The 26,033-nt window shown below is 35.2% G+C and overlaps 1 protein-coding gene across 3 annotated transcripts in view; it reads right to left on the minus strand.

Annotated features, from left to right (window-relative positions):
* LOC145242290 (ankyrin repeat domain-containing protein 42-like) overlaps window positions 1–26,033 on the minus strand; it is a 118,693-nt gene that overhangs the window by 6,411 nt on the left and 86,249 nt on the right. For all 3 annotated transcript variants that reach the window (XM_080105298.1, XM_080105299.1, XM_080105300.1), the window contains 6 exons: window positions 22,350–22,550; window positions 18,641–18,766; window positions 14,018–14,170; window positions 8,161–8,250; window positions 5,353–5,479; window positions 456–591 (listed from right to left, as the gene is read on the minus strand). In XM_080105298.1, the coding sequence (XP_079961424.1) occupies window positions 456–591; window positions 5,353–5,479; window positions 8,161–8,250; window positions 14,018–14,170; window positions 18,641–18,766; window positions 22,350–22,550 (833 nt within the window). The remainder of the gene's footprint in view (window positions 1–455; window positions 592–5,352; window positions 5,480–8,160; window positions 8,251–14,017; window positions 14,171–18,640; window positions 18,767–22,349; window positions 22,551–26,033) is intronic.

The following is a 26,033-nucleotide window of genomic DNA, read 5'->3' on the forward strand; positions in this document are numbered from 1 at the left end:
GTATGTAGCTTCAAGTTATAATCCTACATAATATATCAATGAAAAATCATCTTGACTTTATATATATGATTTACACATTAAAAAAAAAGACATTGTAGAGGTATTTAGCGTTTTTAAAAGTATGTAATATAAGTACAAGATTACTAGAAGAACATATGTTTGTAGATATAAAAATACCAAATTCATATAATCAAAATGGAATGCTACCTGTCCCAGACATGACTTGATACATGCACATCCTATTGAGAGTTGTGCTCACAAAGAGATGGCATGATATAAGGTGGTAGAAGACGCTTTCTTGGAGATATGATGAATATGAATGATGGATTTGAACTAAATACACGCACAAGTGTGAAGGTTGCATGGGTGAAATTTTCTGAAGTGTTCCTCATAAATGCTTATCAATAAAAAGTCATAAATTCTTCCTATCCGTTCGACTCCAAAGACACACTCACCATTTCAGCTGCAGATTTTTCAGCAAGTTTCAAGCTGAGGTAGGCCATCTCTTGTTGGCACTGGTCCAGCTGTGCCTCCAGTTTCTCACGGCGAAGACGCTCATATTCAAGCTGCGCCTCAAGGTCATTTATGCATCTGTCAATATAAAATAAGTCATATCGTTCACATCTTGCATCAAATTCTTTGAATGCATCACGTTTATCAACTTCACATTTTGGTGGAATATTTCAATCATGCCTGTTCATAACATTTCCCTGTTCCATGCGCTGACAGTTATATTAAAACGACAAATTCATGCATTAAAACAGCAATAGTTCTATCCCAAGCATCTTTATAGAGAGCATAGGAAGTTGTGCATTTAAATCACGTTGGGGGTCACCATTGTTCCTATTTACAATGCCTCCCCACGGGACAGAGTTAGACACCGGGGTCGTTTTTTAATGTGGAGAAAAGGAACAAAAATAAAAATTGTCTCAGTCGTGAAGGATTTCTCCTCCACCGACAGAGAACAAGAAATTGAAGTGTATATCTGAAGAACAGATACTACACTTTGGTCTTGACCCTTGATCTTGGGGGTCACCATTGTTATAGGGATGTCTGTTTTTGTATGGATAGTAAGACAGGTGTTTTATAACATTTTGTAACAACAAATAAATCAAACAAAAGAAAAAAATATTTTTTCATGAACAAAAACGAAATGTTTTTATTTAAATTACCTGCACCATTAATGTCAAAGTGAAAAAAAAAAATCAAGTTACCTGGGTGGAAGTTAGCAAAAATTAAGATAATGAAAAATGAAAAAATGAAGTAAGAAAGTTCGTTGGCTGCAGCTTTTCTTTAAGCGATATATCTTTCCCTGGAGAATGGTCTCCCTTGGCTGTCCAGTGGACAAGGACAGGAAAGAGAGGAGAAAACGCCTTTCTTTTGTTGCTTTCAGGAAACTCTGAATAAATATATTTCGGAGTCAAACTCAATCCTCAGTATTTTGGTTCTTTCTTCTTCTTCTTCTTCTTCTTCTTCTTTCTTGCCATGTTGTAAAGTTGGAGAAAGTCAGTAGTACAGATCCGCACACTGTATCTCAGCGGTTGTATTTTGAAATGCCGGAAACGATGTGAGTTCCGTTATACAAGCGTTGAAAAAAAGAAAAAATACTGAAGATTGAGTTTCACTCCAAAATATATTTTAATTATAAATTTCAAACAAGTAAGATATTTGCTTATTTTCGAAATATTGCGTTGTAATTTAGCTTTCAAGCGTCCCTGATACATATTTTATTTTATGTCTCACGCTATTTTATATCGCTAAATATCTGCTGTTATCAAATCATGTACTGTTGTTAAATGTCATTACATGTCAGATAACGGGTTGGTGAATCTCTGTCCCATCTGAGGGTTCTTGATAAGGTGCAGAAACGTATCTGTAATTTGATTTTCCCCACCCCCACCCAACCATTTCTTCTACTACTCTCTCTTAATAGGAAGAAACTGGTAGGATGCTGTGTATCTGGATTCAACTTGAATAATCTTTATTTGAATTTATTTCACTGCCTCATCATACACGCAAGATGGAGTAGTTCTAAATCTAAGTTGGTGCATCATTTTATTGATAAATAATAATGTAGCAGATCATACGGGCTTTTAATGCAGTGTAGGTAGCTGAAGAAGATCAGAAAAAAATAATTTTCCAAAAAAAAAAAAAAAGAAAGAAAAAAAAGTCAGTTCAAATTTAGCAAGCTTAATTTAGTTTCTTTTAGTTGTCTTAATTTTACCTAATAAACCAGATAGATCTTTTTTTTTTACATAGGCATCACCACTTATCTAGGCCAAGAGGCCACTCAAGGATAAGGGTTACAGAGTGTACAGTAGACATTGGACAATATAGTAATCATTAGTAATGAAAATTTGGTAAATTTGATAACTTATATAGAACGGCTCATCAAGAACTTATTTACGTTAGACTTGAACACAACCATATTGTAGTCAGCCGGAAAGCAGGAAAACGGAAGACAATTCCACAGGCGTGCAGTTCTAAGAAAGAAGCTTTGTTCATGGAATCTACGTTTAGGTTTAGGCACAGATAAAGAGTGGGGGGAATTATTGATAGTGTTTACAGCTAGACGAGTGTTTCTTGTGAAAGTTTGGCGAGGGGGTACCATAGATTGAAGCTCAGTTGAACACCTTCCATGAAAATAACGATACATCAGAGACAAACTCGCAACATCTCTTCTGTGAGATAGAGGTTGCAAGGAAGAGAAAAGGGCATCTTCTACGAGGCTACGCTGCTGCTCACAAATATGTCATTCCAACTGTTTATTGCCTATTTTTCCCCATTTTTTTTTCGTTTACTCGTCGGTGTTCTCAAGAAATACCAGCACACAAAATGATGACTACCTTTCAGAATTACCCCTGCACATATGTATTATTATCGACGTCCGCCCATCTCCGTGGAGAAAGTTTTAAGAAGTGACTATTAAAAAAAAAAAAAAAAAAAAAAAAGAGCACACGGTGTTGGAAGTAAATGACCTCGGACAACAGTTAGAACTGATTCATCAAGACGCACAAGCAAAAATAGTCGAAAATAGGATCGGAGGTCAGCTGGGAGTGTCCAAAAGAGCGAATTGGACAGTTTCCATTTTGGAACAGTTGATGATGGTAGGTGGCTCTGATGTTCCCTCAAAGAGATTGGAATCAGAGCTTTAGTAAATGAGGAGATAAAGCTGATCAACTATTGACAAAGATGCTTCAACAAATCGTTATCAACAGACAATGTTTGGCAGTCCTTTATCTCACACACACACACACACACACACACACACACACACACACACACACTTAGAGCACAACTGATTCGTACACGATGTATTGGAGCTGTGTTTTCTTTTGTGAGTTTTTGTTGTCCCATTTTATTTTTATAATTGCAGGTCAGTGCTCGCACTCTTAGCAATCGCAAAGACGACATGTTCAGAACGAGAACTAGAAGAAAATAAGAAAATGAATAAAAATCCATGGCCTAAAGTGTTGAGTTGGCGAGATTGTTGAGGGAAGGGAGGCACACATAGTCTCATTAACCCCCCCACACACACACACACACACGTCACTAAAACGTTAAATTTAAAAGTTCTACTTTTAATTTCTACTTTTTGGTAATATTTTAAAAATAATTATACAATTTAATAAAAATTAAAATAAAATGAATTATCATGTTATGATATATTAATATACAGCATAATGACATTGACATAATGGTTCTCGTTAGATCACCAAAGTAATATTGAGCCTTGCCAGTACCAGATGTGTAACCATTTGTGAATACTAGGTGCTGTATGTATTCAGGTAAATGGATATGTCTCTCAGGGAGATGGGCACCCTTGCCTTGTAAAGTTTCAGGTAAACCTTGGGCACGGTGTGACATCTGTGAGCCTCCCTTAGATATTCTGGAGGGTTACCATCAAAGAGGTGATGGAGTTCTTCAATTATGATAAAGAAAATACATCTACGAAAATGGGGGGTCTGTTAAAAAAACAAACCTGCCACAGGTACGTACACCATAAAGATTTATAGCAGTTACAGAGAACTATTTTCTCTATTGTATCAATGCCCCCGCCCACGTTCTGAGTTCTTCACCACAAGCTAACGTATTAGCTAACAGGGCGCATTGATTCATCTGCTCTTTAAAAAGACTTGACGGAACATCAGTCAGTCAGGACCGGACCTTCAGCCAAGCAACACCTATCCTCTCTCATCTCCTGTCCACCGGACATTGACGATTTCCACTGGAGACAACTGCTATTAGCTTGGGACGACACAGGAAATGTACTGACTGACAACGACCCCCAAAAAGACCTTTTTCCTGTTCGACCCTCAAGTTCCTGCTGCCAATAAAACCCTATTCTACGTTGTTATTCTTAAAAAGATGTTTGTTGTTAATTTTGTGCTGTGTTCATTAAATACATTTTATTAGTGGGTACAAACCAGTACTTTACTAAAGATTTCTAGAGGAGAGCGAGGAGTTATGGACGTACACCAACACTTTTTTCAATTAACTTTTGTGTATGATTCATAATAATTTGAATTGATAGTTTTGATGATTTTTTTCCAACGATGAATGATTGGTTTTCAGTTTCAGAATAGAAAAAAGGAAACAATTTAAATAAAATTTCACAGAAGCCAATCATCATCAAGCAATGATGATGATACTACTAAGAAAAAGAAAAGACACTAAATAAAGAGAGAGAGAGAAAGAGAGAATGAAATGTCCGCGAGGGCTTACATGACAAAAAGAAGGGAGAGAGAGAGAGAGAGAGAGATGCATGCATGCACACATTCGTCAGCTGAAAAGGCCTTTCAAGTCAAACAACTGCTAGATAACAGGGCCAAGATGAGAAGGGGAGGGGGTAATATGAATGCTACAGGCTAACCAAAACGGCTGACTCCTCCCCCTCGCTTCTCTTTGCACTGCAGAAGACAGCGCCAATAAAAAAATAAAATTCTGACAGGTGCTGCATGTATTCAGGTAAGTGGGTATGTCTCTCAGAGAGATGGACGCTCTTGCATTGTACAGTTTCAGGTAGCCCTTGGGCAAGGTGTGGCATCTGTGAGCCTCCCTCTGGAGGGTTACCATCAAAGAGGTGGATGGTGTTCCTCAATTATGATGAAGACAATACATCTAGGAAAGGGGGGATCTGTTGAAAAAACAAACCTGTCACGGGTATGTACACTATAAAGATTTTTAGTAGAGAGCAAGGAGTTATGGACATGCCCCAATATTTTTTTCAATTAACTTTTGTGTATAATTCATAATAATTTGAATCGATAGCTTTGATGATTTTTTCCAACGATGAATGATTGGTTTTCAGTTTTAGAATTAAAAAAAAACAATCAATTTAAGGCAACTCACTCATCCTTTTCTTTTAATTGTTCAAGTTTCTTCTTTTCATCCACAAGAACACCGCCAAGTTGGATATAATTCTTCTTTGCAATGTCTAGTTCTTGTTCCAGCTTAATCAACTTTTCTTTGGCACGACCTACAAGAGATATAACATTTCAGAATTTTTGAGATGAGGATTTGAATTCTTCAGACTGCTGGTCTCACTTTCTATGTTAGCCTCACAATGTTCTAGACCAGCGGTTCTCAACCTTTTTTGACCCATAGACCCCTTTTCCCTTCTTTTTTTTCTTGGTGGACCCCCTTATAATTTTTGGTCATAAAACAATATTCTATTTCTCAATATAATTTTTTGAGCTTTTAATAAACAAATAAATATTATATAATTAAACTTTATTTTTAAATGAAAACTAATTTAATGCAAATAAAGTATTTTACAACAATTATAATAATGAAAACTTGATTAACGCTAACTGTTTTTTTGTGTTTTTGTTTTTTGTAAACACTTGTAAGACAATGTCACTGGAGAATCGGATTTATTGAAATAAATTGAATATTCAAAACTGACAATTCATTTATAAGAGAGCAATTCATAGGTCACGTGACCAAAGTTTCGCACTAATAGTTTAGCTACGCGTTTATAATTTCAAAAAGTTTTAAAAATTTACTCGCAAAAATGTCAAAATTTTTCACAGATAAAATTGATTGAAAATCGCCTCCCAAAATTTGATTTTCGCCCACTAGGGGGCGATTCGCCCCCGGTTGAGAACCGCTGTTCTAGACAATGTAATCGTCAATCTTCACTCAGGTTTATCTGATCGCATTCGGGGGCCTTTACATTGTACTCGGGAATCTGTATTGTATTTTGTATGGAGCACTTTATTTAATCTCTGGCGTATCTCATTTCTAAGTGACATTCTTCCAGAGGTTTAGTTTCAATCCTCAGTACAGACTTAAATCATGGCTGATAGAATGAGAAGAAACTACTTTCATGGGTTAAATAAAAGGTTCTGATTGATATTTTGTACAGATTCTTGAGATTAACATAAATGTTCTCAAGTTCGATAACATACATCTGAAAAAAGATTGGAAATTACATCGGCCGAAACTTTGTAAGAATCTACACGGTAGTCCGAATAATTCAACCTGACCCTAGATCTACAAGATGGATTTTTGCATCCAAAATTAGATGCAACCAGCAGTAGGTTTACGTTTTCCTCTTCATATGGTCTATTTCGATGGAATGTGTTACCATTTGTGATTGCTCCAGTTCCTGAGATATTTCAAAGAGTACTATTTAACAATGTAGCTGACTTGGAAGGAGTTGATCTTCTGGTATTTATGAAGAGTAAAACCATGGAAGAAGCAATGGCAGATCATAATATAAAACTTAGAAATCTGTTGCAAAGATATGGCGAAATGTGGGAGGTGTTTGAACCCTGAGAAAATGGCTTTTCGACAAACGTCTATATTATTTCTGGGGGAAAATAATAACCAGTGAGCGTTTACTTCCTAAAGCCATAAGAGATATGCCCTGCTCAATAGACATGAAGGGATTGCAAGGATTGGGAGAATTTCTGAATTATCTGGCAACGTTTCTACATCTCTGACGTGATGGCTCCAATTTCATAATTTAACAAAAAGAATGAATGTGATCGCAAATCTATTATGAAGCATGTGCGAACCTTTTCTAGTCTCGCACAAAAACACACATTCACATTTCAAGCTATGTCATATACATACGCACAAACAAACATACACGCCCACGTCCACACACGTACATTTATTCACGTTCGCGTACATACACTCACATTCACGTATATATACACACGCTAACACATACACATGTACTCACACACACACACACACGAACGCACACATGGACGACGTCACTTCCGCTTTCTAAGGAAATATACACATGCGCAAATGACCACAGGAAACGAGTATAAAAGAGAGAGCAACAAGCGGCTCCTTCTTTTAGGACCAACTCTCGACCAGAGAGCTTGGGCTAACTAGCCGCCTCCCTTTTGGGAGGCGCATGCTCGTGCGCGTCAACACCCCTGCGACTATGTATGGGGCACGAGCTAACAGACCGTATGTATACTTTCTCACTCTTTCTCTCTCTACCTACTACTGGTCCCTGAGAACACCACCGCGTAGCTGACTGCTAACATGGCATACAGCTTAACCTCTATCCTCTTCTTTGTCTACACGCTGGACTATCATTCTCATTTCCACTACAACACTCATTTCTCTTCCCACGTGCGAACAAACGATAGTGACCCGAACTTGAGATGAACCCACATTTCCTTTTCTTTCTACAACACCAGTCCCGCAACGAACATTGGTTATACACGCGCGGACATGAACACATGTTATATCTAAAACATTCATTCTCTCAACAATAAATAAACAACGTTTATCTTATCCATCAACTGAGTCTTTGTTTTCTTCAATTCCATTCGTTTCATTATTCTTTTGTAACGGGATTGGGATTTATATATCCTAGTCCTCTACAGGCGTTTGAGAAAATCAGAAAGCTAATGAACGAAGGCTTCATTGTTATAAAAATGTCAATGTTTAGTTGATATTAGCCAAGTGCTTACAGACACGGAAACCTGACGTGGATACTTCAGCTCACAGAGAACACAACATCTCCAAAATGACCTAGACTTTAATGTCGTTGGGATTGATGTTTATTTTATTTTAAAAAAAAGGCCGAATTTTTCCAAAAAAAAAGTATAATGCTAGGTAAATGGTGTGAAAAATTGAAAAGGTTGCAAAAATAATCATACAAAAAAAAAAAAAAATTAAATATACTTTTTGCCATTTTTTGTTGATGTCCGCCTCCTCCGATCACCGAAAGATTCTTCATATCTTGAAAGGGGAGAAGCTCATCTTCTTCTTCAACTGAAATGCGGAGAAAAATTTATGAGATAAATATTATATATTCACTTTTTCTGTGAGGGAATAGCTGAACATCTCCATGGATGGAAGAATGGACTCGTCTTTAAACTCAATACCTGAGGTTAAAAATTAACTGTTAATTGTATTAAAAGAAAGGAAGAAGAGATAATGAGGGAAATAAATATCTAAAAAATTCAGAAACTACAAACATTTTATAAAAAAACAAGCAAACAAAAATTGGTACAAAAATTATCAAAATAATTTGATTTTCTCTTATAAAAGAGACTTGGTTCGAACCAAATTCAGTTCTCTCCAGCCTAGTCTAGAAACACAGCTGCCATGACATTAACCATTCATCTACTAACCAAATAATTTACCCTTGACCTCATTTTTCTAGAAGCTCAACTGACAGACATTTAAGCTAACCAGATAGAGCATAGTCATAAGGATACAGGGTATGTCATTCTGTGGCGAATGAATCGCGAAGTGATTCTGACAAACACTAAAAAGCAAATGGCTCTAATTGCTGCATTCTTTCTTTATCTGTTTCGTTTGGATTCGTTTTTTTCGTCACTTCCTAAAACAAATAAAGTAAAACGTCTACGTGAAAGTAATAAACCAGCAAAAACTTAGAATCTCGCATAATATCTGCTCAACAAAATCAGTTTTCACCAGAATTCTTAACAATTCACCAGTTTTCACCAAAATTCTTAATCTTCTAGAAGCTCAACTTGCACACATTTAAGCTGACCAGATAGAGCACCGTCAAGAAGATACACAGTACATTATAATATCTATTCTAATTACACTCGATCCTTTTTAATGAAGATTGTGTCTATTTTCCTTGTTTCATCTGCATTCAATACAATCATTTGCCATTCCTGACCATACACAAGATATAGCATGTAAAACCTTGTAACGTAATATATAATAGTCATATCTAAAGTGATGGCAGAAACCTTAGAAAAAAGAACTCTAGTCTGCAGAGGAATGCGTCTGTAAAGGGATGGTAACATTTAATGCTGCTCCTTTCCTTTAACAATTACAAGAAACTTTCTCAAACACAAATAGTCATGACAAATAAGACTCTACGTGAGAACTTATCATTCAAACTTCACGACTTAATATTCCCAGGCAACATCAATTGGAACAAATACATTAAAGACATTGCCGAGGCTTCTGCAAAGATGTTCGCTTCCTTCTACCATGCTAGAATATTACTCACTCCTGAGAGTAATCCCGTATCTCTACAAAACCATCATTCGCCTATGCATGGAATACTGTTGCCACATCTGGGCTGATGCACTGCATTTACTACTAGTATCTCTATTATACAGGGTCTAAAAAAGGGTTTCAAATAGCCCCACACTATCGACCAAACTCCAACTCCTGTTCCATCGCCATAATGTTGCATCCCTGTGTCTGTTTCACAAATACTCTAATGAAATATACTCTGACGAACTCCTTGCATGTGTACCCCCTGGACATACATAGACCTGACAAACCCATCTAGCAGTAAGATTCACCCCTACACTGTAAAGCTTCCTAGATCTACTCAAGATCTATGCCAGTAGATATGGTTCCAAATAGTACGTCCAAGTGACAACATGCCTTGTTTAGGTGTACAAAAATTAAATTAGCAATTAGTGGATTGGAAATCAATTGATATTGTTCTCTGACAACTAAAGCTTGTAGAGTCCTTACTGGTTGATTTACTCCTGTTCAAAATGTTTTCATCCAAAAATGCAAGGGTAAACACCTTTTCATCGGAGTGAAACACATTTGTAGCTATTGACTGGTTTTGTTGTCAGAATAATTATTATGAGGATATATATTATTTTACTTAGGTATCCAAGAACACAATACACAAATTGTAATTTTGGTTTCGGAGCCATGAGTAACCTCAGTAAATTATGAATGGATGGCAGATATAGGTTAAACCCATGGGTATATAGTCAGCTTTAAGATTAAAAATATACTTTAAATCTTAAATTGTTAAATAAGCTATCATAGCCTTTTCTGTATCTGTTTAATTAAATCAATTAATAAATCATAGACGCTTTTTAGTATTTACTAGACTTGAAACATCAAACGGCCCTAGTTGTCTCCCTTTAACTGTTATAAGTACCGACGACGACCTTTTTTCCACATGATTTTTCAACTAACTTTTGGAAATCAATAGCGTGATGGATTATCTCCCTTCGTAGTTAGGTTTTCCCAACTATCGAGAACCACAATAGATTAGAACGAAAGAGAATAATAAAAAATAGCATAGGATCCCTGACTTGGAATGTTGTATGAGGATTAATAAATATAAGGTAATGTCATTCTTTATTTCCCTATTTAATAAAATATTAACCTAAAACTGGTCTTAAATCTAAGTAATAAGATAATCTATATTTTGTAAAAATAGAAGCCACCATTGGGCGAATACGAAACTAAAAATAACCGTAACGTTATAGCTAGGTTATTCTGGCCATATAAATATAAAAACAAAAAATTAAAAAAAAAAAAATTAATTATGTGAAATAAAGAAATATAGAAATCTATTTTAGGAATTCAATGAATAGTATTATTAAAAGATATTAAATGGCTACGGGTTTTTGTGGAAACTTCTTATGGCAGGTTTTTAAATAAGGATACGAAAATTAGGTGATATATTAATATTTAAATAAGCTCTTGACAAACGATGCGTCCAGGATAAATGTTTTTGCATGCTCATTTCCTTTAAGGGAAATTTCTTTAAATAATGTTCTATTGTTAAGTGTTTTTTTATTCAAGAAGTCTGAAGAAAGGCTGGTTATGTGAAGATTTTCAAACGACATAATGCTTGAAATTGTCCAACCGGTATTGAAACAATTGTAACTTACAATGAAATACACTTTTTGTTGCTACCAATTCCTTTTTTGAAGTCTTGGTTTTGTTAATACAGTATATATATATATATATATATATATATATATATATATATATATATATATATATATATATATATATGTATATATATATATATATATATATATATGTATATATATATATATATATATATCTATATATATATATATATATATATGTATATATATATATATATATATATCTATATATATATATATATATATATATATCTATATATATATATATTGTTAATACAGTATATATATATATATATATATATATATATATATATATATATATATATATATATATATGGTTAACATTTACGGATATGGTCCCGATGTCCCGCCTCGTTCTGAGTTCGGGGAGAAGCCGTCTGACGTGTGTTAAGGCAGAAAATTACCCTAACCCTAAAACCCCTTTAGCATGGATTTAACAAGCATTAAGATTCCAATTATTTGAAATGTTTATTTTGTAAAATTCCAATTATTTGAACTGTCGAATTATCAAAAATTCTAATTATTTGAACTGTTGTTTTTTTATTCTAATTATTTGAACTGTTGAATTATCAAAAATTCGAATTATTTGAACTGTTTATTTTTTTTATATTCTAATTATTTGAACTGTTTAAAATAAAAAGAAATTCTAATTATTGGAACGTTTTTTTTTTTTAAGTTTACAACTCGGCACTTTATTGAAGGGGTAATTTTCTGCCTTGACACCACTTACGTCAGACGGCTTCTCCCTGAACTCAGAACGAGGCGGGACGTCGAGACCATATCCGTAAATGTTAACCATATATATATATATATATATATATATATATATATATATATATATATATATTAAGCCCCCTCTTTGGGTTGAGCACTGTTTTAAATTTATCTTATCAACTGCTATTATCTTATCCACGGCTATTAAGCGAGGCTCACTATTTGTTTGTAAACAAAACAGCAGCTCGAGCACTGTAAAAGCGATGGGCGAATGTTTATTTAATGTACATTATATGAGACGTTTACAAGCACCGATCCATGGTCCAGTGGTTAGAACTACTGACTAACAATGCGATGGTTGTGAGTTCAATCCACAGTTAGGGAAAACTGCTAGTCTGACCGCACTGATGAGTTGTGATACTATACTATACAGTACTGTATGTGGATGACTGTATATAGATAGTTAGATACATATATATAATTATTTACTATAATAATTATTAAATACTCTGTTAAAGACTCCATTAGCAAGGACCAAATCCACAAGGCCACTGTCAACCGTGAGAAATATCGTTGAAATTTAAACATTTATTTTTAATATCCACTTTTTAGAAGCACGGAGAAAACGGAATTCAAAATATGAGGTTAGAAAGAACGACCACGTGCGTATCTGTATTTTTTTGAATAAACAAAAATTTATTTATTTAAAGTTTCAAATTTTCGGCTTATAAAGCCTTCATCAGGAATTTTCTTTTTAAACAATGCAATATATTTTTTTCTTTTTTTTTTCTCACGTGCCATGATGTCGTTTGGCAGAGTTTGTTGGTCGAAGGTAGAGATTGTGTATTGTCAGTCCAGTCAAAAGCGCTGTCCATGCGCAAATGGGTAGTTTAGTAGTAATCCACTTTTTAGAAGCACGGAGAAAACGGAATTCAAAATATGAGGTTAGAAAGAACGACCACATGCGTGGACTAACAGTACACAATCTCTACTTTCGAATAACAAACTCTGCCAAACGACATGATGCCACGTAAGAAAAAAAAAAAAAGAAAAAAAAACTATTGTATTGTTTAAAAAGAAATTCCTGATGAAGGCTTTATAAGCCGAAAATTTGAAACTTTAAATAAATAAATTTTTGTTTTTTTAAAAAGAATACAGATACGCACGTGGTCGTTCTTTCTAACCTCATATTTTGAATTTATTTTTAAATATCTTAACAGTGATCAGATCTATCAGAGTGATCTAATGATTACAATATCATGATCTGCACATGCAAGCTAAAGTGACCGACTTTATTTCAACTATAAAGTGCTCAACGGGGCTGACATAATTATTTACTACAATAATTATTAAATACCTACAGACACTAGTGTTTCATCCTTTTCAGAATCATTGGTGCAGGGTGTCACAATTACCGCTGGTCGAGGATTTGAACCCAGCAACAAAGCCATCTCTGACAAGGACCAAATCCACGGCCAATATATCTATCTATCTATCTATCTATCTATCTATCTATCTATATATATATATATATATATATATACGCATAAGCCTGAAGAGTCCTAGAGTGGATGAAACGCGGAATATTCAGTGTAGCTTAATCGCCATATATATTTTATAAATTACTAACTAGCTCTACCCACATATTGATCACTTTTGAAGTAAATACTTAAAGTTTATGCATAAATCTATACTTTCGTATATTAATTTTATGTGCGTAAATTAAGTAGTTATATATATATAAGAGCAAATAGTTAATAAAACATGTTAAAAAACACTTTGAAAAAGAGTTAAAAAAACATATTTAATCTGAAAAATAACACTAAGTGGATAGTCCTTAATCTGCGGAGTTTCGAAGAAATACTTTACTTCTCATCAGAGGATAGGAATTAGCAAAATGGGGGATCGGATTTTGCATACAAAAGTATTTGATGAAACTGCAAGTAAGTCAAAATCTTACTTGATAACAAAAAGTGAAGCAGTGATAATATGGTGAAGAAAAAGGTGATTTCATGCTAATGGATAGTTTATTATTATTTTATCTTATATATATATATATATATATATATATATATATATATATATATATATATATATATATATAATCCAAGTGAGATGCTTTGATTCCGAAATAAATCAACAAACAAAATACATTCTCTTACCTGGACAATTGGTAGAAAGTAGTTTAATACAACCTAAATGAGCAAATCTTTCGGCCAAGTCCTTTGCTGTTTCCCCAGCATTATTTCTGATGCTCAGGTCGGCACCCATTTCAATCAGCCATTGAAGAACATTGCTACAACCTTGTCCAGAAGCTGAAAAATGAAAACAAAAAATTGTTTAAATCATACTAGAAATTAAAATTCAATATTGCATGGGTTTAAACACTTTTCAAATGGAATGGGTTTTGTATATCTCTGCAGGTTTCGACAATGCTGGCATCATCCTAATTGTTGGATTTCCATGAAATTGTCACATTCACCATTCAGCTGGCAAGCTCTAAAGCTAGCGTCAACTTACTGCACAATTATTTTTAAGAATAATAATTATAAAATAAAGTTAATAGAAATAAATGAGAAGGATTAATGAGAAGTTGCAACAGGAGCGAATGTTATACATATTAACTCATACATAGTAAAAGAAAAAGGTATTTTCTTCTAACTAATCTTATTAGCAATTATTCACTCCCGAATATTCATGTATGCCATAATAACCCCAAACACACAGTTTTCTCCCTCGTTATGGTGCAATTTTTTTACATTTCAGATTCAACACATGTCCATTCATTAAAGAATTAGTCTAGGCCCTTGGTTGACAGAAAACTAGCTGCTAAACACAGCAACCACATATATGCACAGCTTATTTTGCATACAAGTTCATACCCAACTTCGCTCACTGACAAAATGGGCAAACTAATATATACACACACATATTTACATTGTCCATACCATTTATTTACATAGTAAGATACAGGGTGTCCCAAAATACATCAAAATCGATGGTTAATTTACGGACACTCTGTAGAAATTCAAACTCAAACAGTGCCAGCCGGAATGAACATATCTACTTTTTATAGACAAAACCACCCATTCTTCACCTTAGTTGTTTATTGAAATCTCTGAACTTGCATCCATTACCAACTTTTTAATTTGGTTTTTCTTAAAGAGTTATCAATAAAAAGTAATGATTTTTGTATATCCATTTGTCATTCTTTGGATTCCCTCTACAAATATCATTTTTGAGATTATGAGTCAGGGATTTTCGCAAGATTCTTGTTGTCATTATCACACTAATAACATATTAATTTTAGTCAAACACTAGCAGTTCTGCCCAGCTTTGCTGAGGCCCTATGTACTGTTCATAACTGTATGTGCATATGTATATATTAAAAAAGTGTGAAGTAATGCCTTTCTATATAATAGGCTTCCTTAACTACCACAGAGAAAAGTTGGTAGAGACCGCAGACATCAATTTGTTTAAATTTGACCCCTTAACATTTACTTTTTTGGGCTCAAATCAAATTAAAATGTTTGACCCATGTCCAAGTAATCTACATCTAAAATGTCAAGTGTCTAAACCCAAAATTGGCGGAGGAGTTTGGTAGAATCTGCAAAGGTCAACTCTGTAAACTTTGACCTCTTGCCAGCCAAATTGTCGCTCAAAAACTGATTAGAATGCTTGCCACATGTCTGAATACCCTTTATGTAAAATTTCAAATGTTTAGACCAAAAATTGGCTGAATAATTTGGTAGAAACCGCAGAGGTCAATTTTTTAAAAACTTTGACCCTAATTATGACCCCATAACATTTACTGTTTAGGGCTCAAATAAAATTATAAAGTTAAATCCATTTCCAAGTAACTTATATCTAAAATTTCTAGTGTTTAGACCCAAAATTGGCGGAGGAGTTTGGTAGAGTTTTCAGAAATCAAATTGTTGAACGTTGACCCCTTAACAGACAAATTTCTGTCCGAAAACCTATTACAAAGATTTCCCCAAATCTCAATACCCGTTATGTCAAATCTCCAGTCTGTAGAACGAAAATTTTCCAGAGTTATTTGGTAGGGAAGTGTACACAGACAGACAGACAGACAGAAAAACAGACACCCACACACACACACACACACACACACACACACACACACACACACACACACACACACACATTTTCACTTTTATAGATACTAGTATTTCAGCCCGGCCTTGCCCGGGTGTTTGGATGTATATGTTGAGCAAAAAAAAAAAAAAAAAAAGTGGTAGTAGGAAGGCAGGCTCAAACCCGTACCATGAAGGAGGAAAAGAATGAGAAAAAACGTGACGTCTTTGCTGTTACGACCACTGCCAAATCGGAAGTGTCCTAGGTTTAAATTAAGGCTAGACAATTGAAAAGAAGGGGGTGACTTGCGACAATATCGGCGAAAAAAGCGACCCCTCCCTGTAGAAAAGTGCCCAGTTGAGGGTGAATAAATTAATGTTTTAGCCAATTTTTCGATATTTGTCATCTGAAAGGTCGAGCTTAAAAACGATACTGATCTTGTGAAAATCCGTCGCCTTTGTCGAAAGTTTTAGGCAAACATGCAAACATCCATACATAGATTTATATATTGGTAGCTTAAATTTTCGACCCAAACCGATTAAAAAGCTTGCCCTATCTCTGAATACTCTTTATGTAGAATTTCAAATGTTTAGACCAGAAATTGTCTGAGTAATTTGGTAGAGACCACAGCAGTCAATTTTTTTTTTTTTAACTTATATACTTATTATATTATTTTATATATATATATATATATATATATATATATATATATATATTATTTTATATATATATATATATATATATATATATTATTTTATATATATATATATATATATATATATATATTATTTTATATATATATATATATATATATATTATTTTATATATATATATATATATATATATTATTTTATATATATATATATATATATATATTATTTTATATATATATATATATATATATATTATTTTATATATATATATATATATATATTATTTTATATATATATATATATATATATATTATTTTATATATATATATATATATATATATTATTTTATATATATATATATATATATATATATATTATTTTATATATATATATATATATATATATATATATATATATATATATATATATATATATATATATATATTCTATAATATAAAGCTGAACGTCTGTGTGTGTGTCTGGTCACGAATAGGCTCCTATATGGTTGACTATTATAGAAAACTGATCACATATAATGATAGAAGATGTATCGAGCCACAGGAATGGGTATGTTTGATCTGGCATAATGTCGATTCATTAAAATTGTGGGGCCTGCATACGCGCCTGGTCCACAAAGTATGGAAATAAAAAATTTAAAAATTAAAAAAAAACGTTTACAAGTGTTTTTGATATAGATGCACATAATAATACTTTGATAAGTCTTAACTTATAAGTTTTAACTTAAATAGGGATGGTATAATAAAATTGTGGGGTCTGCGTTCGTGTCTGGCCTCCATAGACTGGAAATAGGCACAAACTTTAATGAAGACTTTTCATATCTATCTGCATAAGTATACTTTGATAATTATGTTTCAGTTTGAAGAAATATAGTATAATAAAATTATGGGTGTTCGTTCGCACCTGACCTCCATAGAATGGAAATATGTCACAAAGTTTAATAAGGTTTTTTAATATGAATCCACAGAATATTGTGATAAGTGTTTCAGTGTGAACAGGTATGGTATAATAAATTATGGGGTTTATTTTATTTTTGCTTTCATCATATTTTGCTTTGGTTTTGATGCCCCCAAATTCGAAGCTATCTCTTTACAACCCTTCCTTTTCATAACCTATCATACTTTCATAAATCAGAGTTCATTTTCTGTAGGCTGTTTTTGAACCCAGTCAACGACGGGTACTTTTGCTAGTATATATATATATATATATATATATATATATATATATATATATATATATATATATATATATACAATGTCAGTGGGGTGATATTTTAGCAGACCGCCCCCGAAGATGTTTGCTCCAGCTATGCCACTGTACTTTGCTACATTTTTGTGCACCCCTAGAGCATCGCACTGCTCCTAAAACGATTTCTACATCCCATGGTTATTGAACGGAATCCTACAAAGACTGGAGTTCTGGGCCACTAACCATCGTTTTTCTCTCTGCAGTGTTGACCCTCAGACTTTTTGCTTTCATGCCTTTCCTCCATACTTTGAATCTTTCTTCCAGCTCATTAATTGTTTCTACTATTATAATCAAGTCATCGTCATATAATGATTCTGATTAGCACCCTGTCCGAAACTCATTGATGATGACGACAAGGACAAAAATGAACAACAACAAACAGAGGTCTGATTCTTGATGTACTCCAAAAATGTATATGAAACTTATCACTGTAGATATTAGTTACCCATACCATGCTTCTGGCATGCATGATACTAGTGTGAAACGCCACTTATTACTCTTTAAGCTTGTGCAGTGCATAGCATAGCATTTCTCTGTAAACACTATTAAAAGTCTTTTTTAGGTGCACAAACATCATGTATAGTAAGTACACTGTTTGCCCTAATGTAGTTCTCTTACATTTGACATAGGAAAAAAAAGATTAATTCATTCTTTTAGATGACAGAAATTCTTATAATAGGTATACAGACAGTTCAATACTTACTTGTAGGTATGCATAAATATACATATACAAGAAATAAAAGTGTAAATAAAAAAGAAAAAGGGCTGTACCTTTATGTGCAGGTGTGCACCCATTATCATCTCGTTCATTGATATTAATGACTCCATTTTCAACCAACATCCGTAAGTATTCCACATCACCTCTGGCAGCTGCTACATGTGCAGGAAATGAGAGATCTACAATATAATGTATATCTACAATATAATGTATATCTACAATATAATGTATAACTACAATATAATGGTTATAATATTAAACAGTCATTAAAATTATTTGGTGCAGGAGAAATCACTAGTAATTTTAGTGCAAACATTTGGCTTCTTCCCTTAAATAAATCCCAAAGAAACTGTGTTCATGGCAAATAATATGGCAAATATGAATCCCGCTAGAGTAGCCGCTCTCTCTTATACCTGTGATTTAGGATCGCTTGTGAATTTCATACTACCACGAAACGTCCTCCTTTGGAGGAAGCCGCTTAAACCCACCTTGGGTTAGTGTCATAGTTAATAAGCTCTCTCTGATGGTTCAGCTAGGCCAAGAATAAATCAGAAAGTTGTCAACTGTGTTAGTAGGAAGGACTGTATGAAGGTGGCAGAATAGAATGTTAGCATGCTCCGGCCAAGAAGACACAAGCCTAATGAATGAAATAGATAAAACACAAATATGGTGTTCGTATTGCCTATTTGTCTGCGATTAACCATTAGAAAATCAAGGTATTAACATTTTTTACCATCTCTACAACAATGAAGTGGTCAAGCAAGTTGCACAAGAGTGCAATTAAACACAACACTGAAACATACACAGCTGTACTGGAAGGAAAACTCGAATTAGTTGCATAATATGAATATTCTTGAAAAATTTACAGGATGATGAAACAAGCCAAAAATAACCCTTAATTATTCACTTCCATAGGAAGGCAGAGTTAAACACATGGTTAGGTTTTAATGTGAGGAAAATTCAGCTCCTGAAAATGGAACCAATAACCAATCCATTCTAGTAGTTGGATTAGTAGTTGGAAAGAACAGTTTGCTGAGTCCATTAACCACCCGCAAAAGCCATGGTAGAAAAGTGACCTCCCTGATGCACTTGTATTAGAGATGGGTATATTTGTTGATGACACCACACTCTATTCTCAACATGCAGCAAAATGAACACATACATATCCAAGGTAATGGTTGAATCTTATTTCCAGTCTCTAGCAGAATGGGAACATCAATAGATGGAAACATTTATTGCTACTCAAAGCTCCGTTTCTTTAAAAATTATAAGAAACGTTTTCAACCACTAATTGGCATGGCTTATCTGAGAATCTATCATTCAACCTCCTCAATCTAAGATAACCAAATGCATAGAAATCATTGTCAAGACAGCTGCAAGAAAGGTGGGCTCCCGCTACTATACTAGAAAACTTCTTGCACCTACTAGTATCCTATATCTCTACAAAACTAAAATTCGCTCATGTATAGAGTACTGTTGTCACATTTGGACTGATGCATCAACCATTAGTCTCTGCCTTTTAAACAGGATCCAATAAAAAGTCTCTAGTTTAATTGGTCTTATACTATCTACCAATCTCCAGCCTTTGTCCGGCCCTGTCGGTGGGGCATTAGAATACACTGACTGCCCCCCTGCAGAGGGTACAAGTCCCTCAATGGGGGTCCTGGATATGACCTTAAACTATATCCAGTGGTGAGGCCCCAGCTTGTGGGCTTTGGGGAGTGTGGAGCCACCCTTTAATTACCATTGCTCCCAGGTCCACTCTGACCCAGAGTGGTAGTACCTGTTAGAGTTCCAACTATGGGTTAAATAGAAACCGACTTGAAAACAACAAATATATTCTATTAAAAATGTTTTCTTCAAAATCTTTGGATTCGGCATTAAATAACCTGAAAAAGGGTTGATATGCTGTAAAACAACCAACCAACCAACCAACCTTTGTCCCATCACTGCAATGCTGCATCTACTTTAATGAAATGTGCTCCAACAAACTTGCTGCTCTATTCCTCACTCAACATAAATACTCCTGACCAACTTGACAATCAGCAAAATCCCACCACTTCAATCTAAATGTCCCCAAATGCAGAAAGATTTTTTATTCTAATAGCTTCTTTTCACATACTGTTACTCATTGTAATTCCCCTTCTTGTTCCTTGTTTTCCTCACTGTACCAACAAGCATAAATTTAAATGTAATGTTAACAAACATTTTGCTACATAATTCCCCACTTAGAATGACTTTGTAGGTATGAACCCTAATCCACAGTAGCCCATTTATGCCTCGGTGACAATGTGCTGTGTTTGGGATGAAGTAATTTAAACTGGTTTTTACTTCATGAGTTTTAAAATACAAAAAAAAAAAAGATCAAACAATATCTGTGACATGGTCCCTGGCCTTGGTAACATGTTTGGGTTTTGCCAAGAACCACACCAACACTTAATATATTTTGAATATAAATGTTGTCTTTTAGTGAAGCAAGAAAATAAATTATATCAAACAGACATGCATGCATATGAAAATGGAAATAACTGAAACATGATAGAATAGATGGGTCACCAGTTAGCAAGTGCTGATTAAAAACATAAGCATAGTTTTGTAAATGACAAATTGAGAAAAAAAAAAACCGAATTTTATAACAAAACATTTTTATATCTAAAATCTTATAAGAATATAAAATGTATTTTTCGTCATGAAAATGATTGATGAATAAAGTTGAGTAAGTCATCACAATCAAAATTTTCAAAGTGTGGATAATATGTGCATGTAATTAATATGTGTGTGTGAGTATTTGCTAGTGTGTATGTGTGTTGTAGTTTTCTATTAGAGTGTCAAAATGGGTAGCAGTTCGTTTCTGTTCGTCTCACTATTGCTAGTGTGTAAAAATGCGTGTGCAAGATAAAAAAAAAAGCTTGTATGCGAGTAATTGAAGTGTTCCTTTTTGAATTGCCTCTTCCGGACAAACACACTGGGGAGAAGAGTATGCAAGAAAACACAGATGCACATATGGCAGAAGCTGCGGCTGTATGTAAATAACTAAGCCATGTGCGAGGTGACATCACAGCGAGAAAGATAGAAATAGACATGTTACACATGTGACCCAAGAGTGACAGAGAAAAACATAGCTTAAACATAATCGAACAAAGACAGAGTACCATGTGTTCAACATGGTAGAGTCTTGTTAAGCACATTGGAGTATGAAAAGACTTTTGAACAAAAGATAAGGGTTATTCAGAAAGTACCTGTAAATAAATGTCTGTGGTTTCAACTGAAAAAAGTTAGTCGAATTCTTTCCTTGTCTTTGTTTGCTTGCAACTGTCTGCATACAATGGGTGGACCTGAGTGTTGTCATGTAATATCTACGTTACATATAGTAAATACATTCTTGGGGTTTGATGAGACATAAGCTAGTGAATTCTTTGTCTTATAGCTTTGAACTGTTTATTTTATAAGAGTTTTTAACCTTGAGTTGAATTACTACTTTGCTGTAGACTTGTTATTTTGGGGGATTTGAAACGCTTTTCATTCGTTGGAAATACTTTCAGTTAACATGTTCCTGCAAAAACTTTTGAGAGTGAAGAGGAATGTGAATTCCAATGAAATGAAAAAAAGAAAGAGTGTTGCAATTAGAACCATTTGCTTTTTAGCATTCGTGGGAATCACTTCACAATTCAGCCACCACATATCAATGCATAAAATTATTGGATCAAATATGCTCGTGCAATTTCTTTCAGAAACGAAATATGCATAAAATTGTCCCCTTACTTTCTATAACTTCTGGATTTTCCTGTTCCTGTTCAATGGCTTCGATATACTTCACCACGTCATCTTTATAAAACTGCTCAGCCAAATCCTTGGGCATTTCGCCGTGGTCATTTCGGGCTCGAAGACTCTCCTTCGGATTAGTCTTACAACTGATGAGAAATTTGAAGCAGAACAGGTGACCCTCCATAGCCGCCATGTGAACTGGCAAATATAAGAATAAGAAATATATGAGGTGCCTTCAATAAGTTTCCTGACCTGGCATTTAAAATTGTCATATACTCTTGAAAATTCAGTATGTTATTGCTATACATCTTATGAGATTACTGACCAATTTTTATGATTTCAGGTTCAAATGAACAGCTACAGCAGGAATTGGAATACACCCTACCAAAGCCTGATTGTCACAGCTGGTGAATTTCAAAAATGCAATTTGGACGTGAAGACACTTTAGAAGAATGATATACAATAAAATTCGGTTTTAAAATCGGAAAAAAAATGCCACAGAAACGTATGGAATGCTTCAGACTACTTTTGGACCATCTTGCATGAATCGAGCATCAGTGTTTGAGTGGCATAAGAGATTCAAGGAAGGTAAGGAGTCTGTGAGGGATGAGGAGAGGTGTAGGAGAAGTAAGCAAGTCAGAACGCCAGAGTTGATTGACCAAATGAGAATGTCATGGATATGGACTGTCGTGTGTCTATAGAGACAATAAGTGCACAGTTTGATGTCAGTGTGGGAACTGTACACACAATTATTCAGAAGGAATTGAAGATGTGGAAGATTTGCGCAAAGTTTATCTCAAGGGTGCTTCATTATTGTTAAAGACTATTTGACCAAAATGGACACCAAGACAGTTTCTCACGATTCTTAAGGTCTAGAATTTGCTCCCTCTGACTTTTGGTTATTCCCTAAGCTCAAGGAAAACTTTAGAAGCTGTCGTTATGAGACAATTGAGAAGATGAAAGAGGCTGTGACGAGGGTCATTGACATGATCACACAAAAGGACTTCCATGGTGCCTTTCAGAAGTTGTTGAAATGATACAAGTGCATTGCAGACGGAGGAGATTACTTTGGAGGATACTAGAGTTTCGTGTGTGTACTATCAATAAAAGTGCATATACTAAACAAAAGTCTGGAAACTTATTGAAGGCACCTCTTAATTATGACACAGGTTCTGTGTTTGGAATTGCCTCACTGCTCCCTGTTTTCCCGAATAAAGAAACTTGCAAAAATTTAAATGCAATGTAAATTAATATTTTTCTGTTCAATTCCCCACTTTTTTTAATCTAAGAGTCACTACTTACCAAGGCCCGAAGGCCATTCGAGGATAAGGGTTAATGAAGGTAAGCTGGTAGTGTAGTAATCGTTGTGTAAATTGGGTAGAATTTGATTATTTACAGGGACGGCTCAACAAGAACGTGTTTATATTGGACTTGAAAGCTACCATGTTGCATTCGACCAAGAAACAGGCCAGGAGAACAGTGTTCCACAGGCAGTCAGTTCTGGGAAAGAAGCTTTTTTCATGGAATTTCATTTATATTTAGACACACATAGAGAGGGGGAGATCGTATATAGTGGTTGTAGCTAGTCGAGTATTTTTTGTGAAAGTTTAGTCAGGGGAACCATAGACTGGAGTTTAGTCAAGCACTTGCCCATATAAATTTGGCCTCTAATCATAGTAACCCCTTTTTATCTCTGTGGACACATGCTTGGTTTGGGGTGAATTGAAGTCATCCAAAAATATCAACTTTATATAAATATAAATTGTTGCCACTTTCTGTTTATGTTTTGCTTATTTGTTTGTTCAGGAACGCATTCTCTGGTTTTTAAAACCTTCATAACCATAAGGATTCTACAATTACACTATGAATACTCGGAGAAGTATATTTCATATTGATCAAATTTTGGGCAAGATTATAATGATGTTGTGTTTTTATTTAACATCCATAAATAGGAATTTTTTTTTTTTTTTTTACTTTATTTTATTTAAAACTTGACAATTATAGAAATTAAAAGATGGAAAAAGAACTAGAATTAATAATGGGTTTCAAGCAGAACTATATGTATCCTTAGTGATTTCTTGACAATAATGTGCATTGCGAATGTTACAAAAATTCATTTCGATTTAGCTTTTAGGGAATTGGGTTAATGCTTTTCGGGCACTCCCGAATAAAATAAATATTTCAACACAAGCTACTGAATAAACGAACAAACGACTTCATAAAACTTGCAAGGAAAAGGTTTATTGAAGGCAAGATGCCATTTAGATATAGCTGGGATAGAACTCGTCTGCCTTTGCCCGGTAGTTATTCCCAAATGGGGACCGTCGATACCGATGTAGGCACAGAGAGAGAGAGAGAGAGAGAGAGAGAGAGAGAGTAAGGAAACAGGGCCGCTCTCTTTGACGTCTCGCTGGAAAAAAAGGAAGAATTTTTCTTGTCCGGGGCGGAAGCAGTTATAGTTCCTTAAGGGGGTAAGGAAGATCCCTGCGCTATGCCTCTGATTGGTCAGTATGTGCCATATCGCACAGTCAGGGGAGGCACTGACGCACAAGAAAAGAGTTCTATTTGTTTTTGTCACTTGGCCTTCGGGACAAGATCAAAACTTGGATTGGAAGGAAATTGTCCTTGAAGGGTCTGGCGGAAGCGTGTGCTACATACGTCTTTCCGCTCATCCTTTACCGTTTGTCTGTACTTCCTCTCCCTGCAGAACGACTAACCCGCTTACAAGGGCGCCTCGATTCACTTTTGTGGAACGAGGGTAAGCATTATGTCTGCAGAGAGGTCTGTGTTCAAAATCCGAGCGAGGGAGGCCTGGGTCAGCCCAGTCTCTTGTGTCATAGAAACGCCGAGAGATTGGCTTTCCTGGGTCGTTCGCTTGAAGGAGACGCTCCTTGGGTCCCTGTGGTTGAGAACTCGTTTCCCAACCTCAAACCCAACCCTTCGGTAGAAGGTCGTCGTAGACCGAAGGGGGAGTCCAAGTTCTTCTCCGAATGCCGAACCGCTCTTAGAGCTTTGCCGGGGACCAATGTCCTCGATCAGCCAAGGAAGAAACTGTATCGGGATTTAGTGGAGGGGACCGCGAAGGATCCACTTTGTAGGCGGATGGGATGGTCGATGGAGGTTGTCCGTTCTCAATGGCGTTGGGCGCCGGGACGGGAGATTCTGAATAACTCGGAATTCTCCCTGACTTGGCGACTGGTCCGAAATGCGCTGCCCCTCTTCGACATACTTTTCCGGTATAAAGAACATACCAGCCGCTTCTGTCCGTGCTGTGACGAACGCGAGCCCGAAACAATCGAGCACGCGTTTTTTAGTTGCAGCCGGATACAGCCCCTATTAAGGTACGTCGAGGGGGTAACAGCTCGCATCGATGCCGAGTGTCTGCTCGATCTCGACGTAGGAACTTTTGTGTACAACATGGAGCCGCCGTTCCCCAGGGAGGAAAGTTTGGTTTTCCTGGCGATCCTAGCAGTAGCGCGCATGACCATTTGGATCGCGCGCCTCAAGTTGGTCCACGAAGGGACATCTGTTCCTGATCGGGATCTGATCGTTTACTTTAAACATTTGCTTAAAGTAAAGATCAGATGCGATTGGAAGAGGTTGCCTAGAGTGGAATTTGACAAGAGGTGGGTGCACAGCACTAGTTTGTGCATCCGTCGAGGAGCCAAGTTTCAATACGTG

The sequence above is a fragment of the Euprymna scolopes genome, chromosome 21, assembly GCF_053919585.1.
Source record: "Euprymna scolopes isolate OS-2025 chromosome 21, ASM5391958v1, whole genome shotgun sequence".
Lineage (NCBI taxonomy): Eukaryota > Metazoa > Mollusca > Cephalopoda > Sepiida > Sepiolidae > Euprymna > Euprymna scolopes.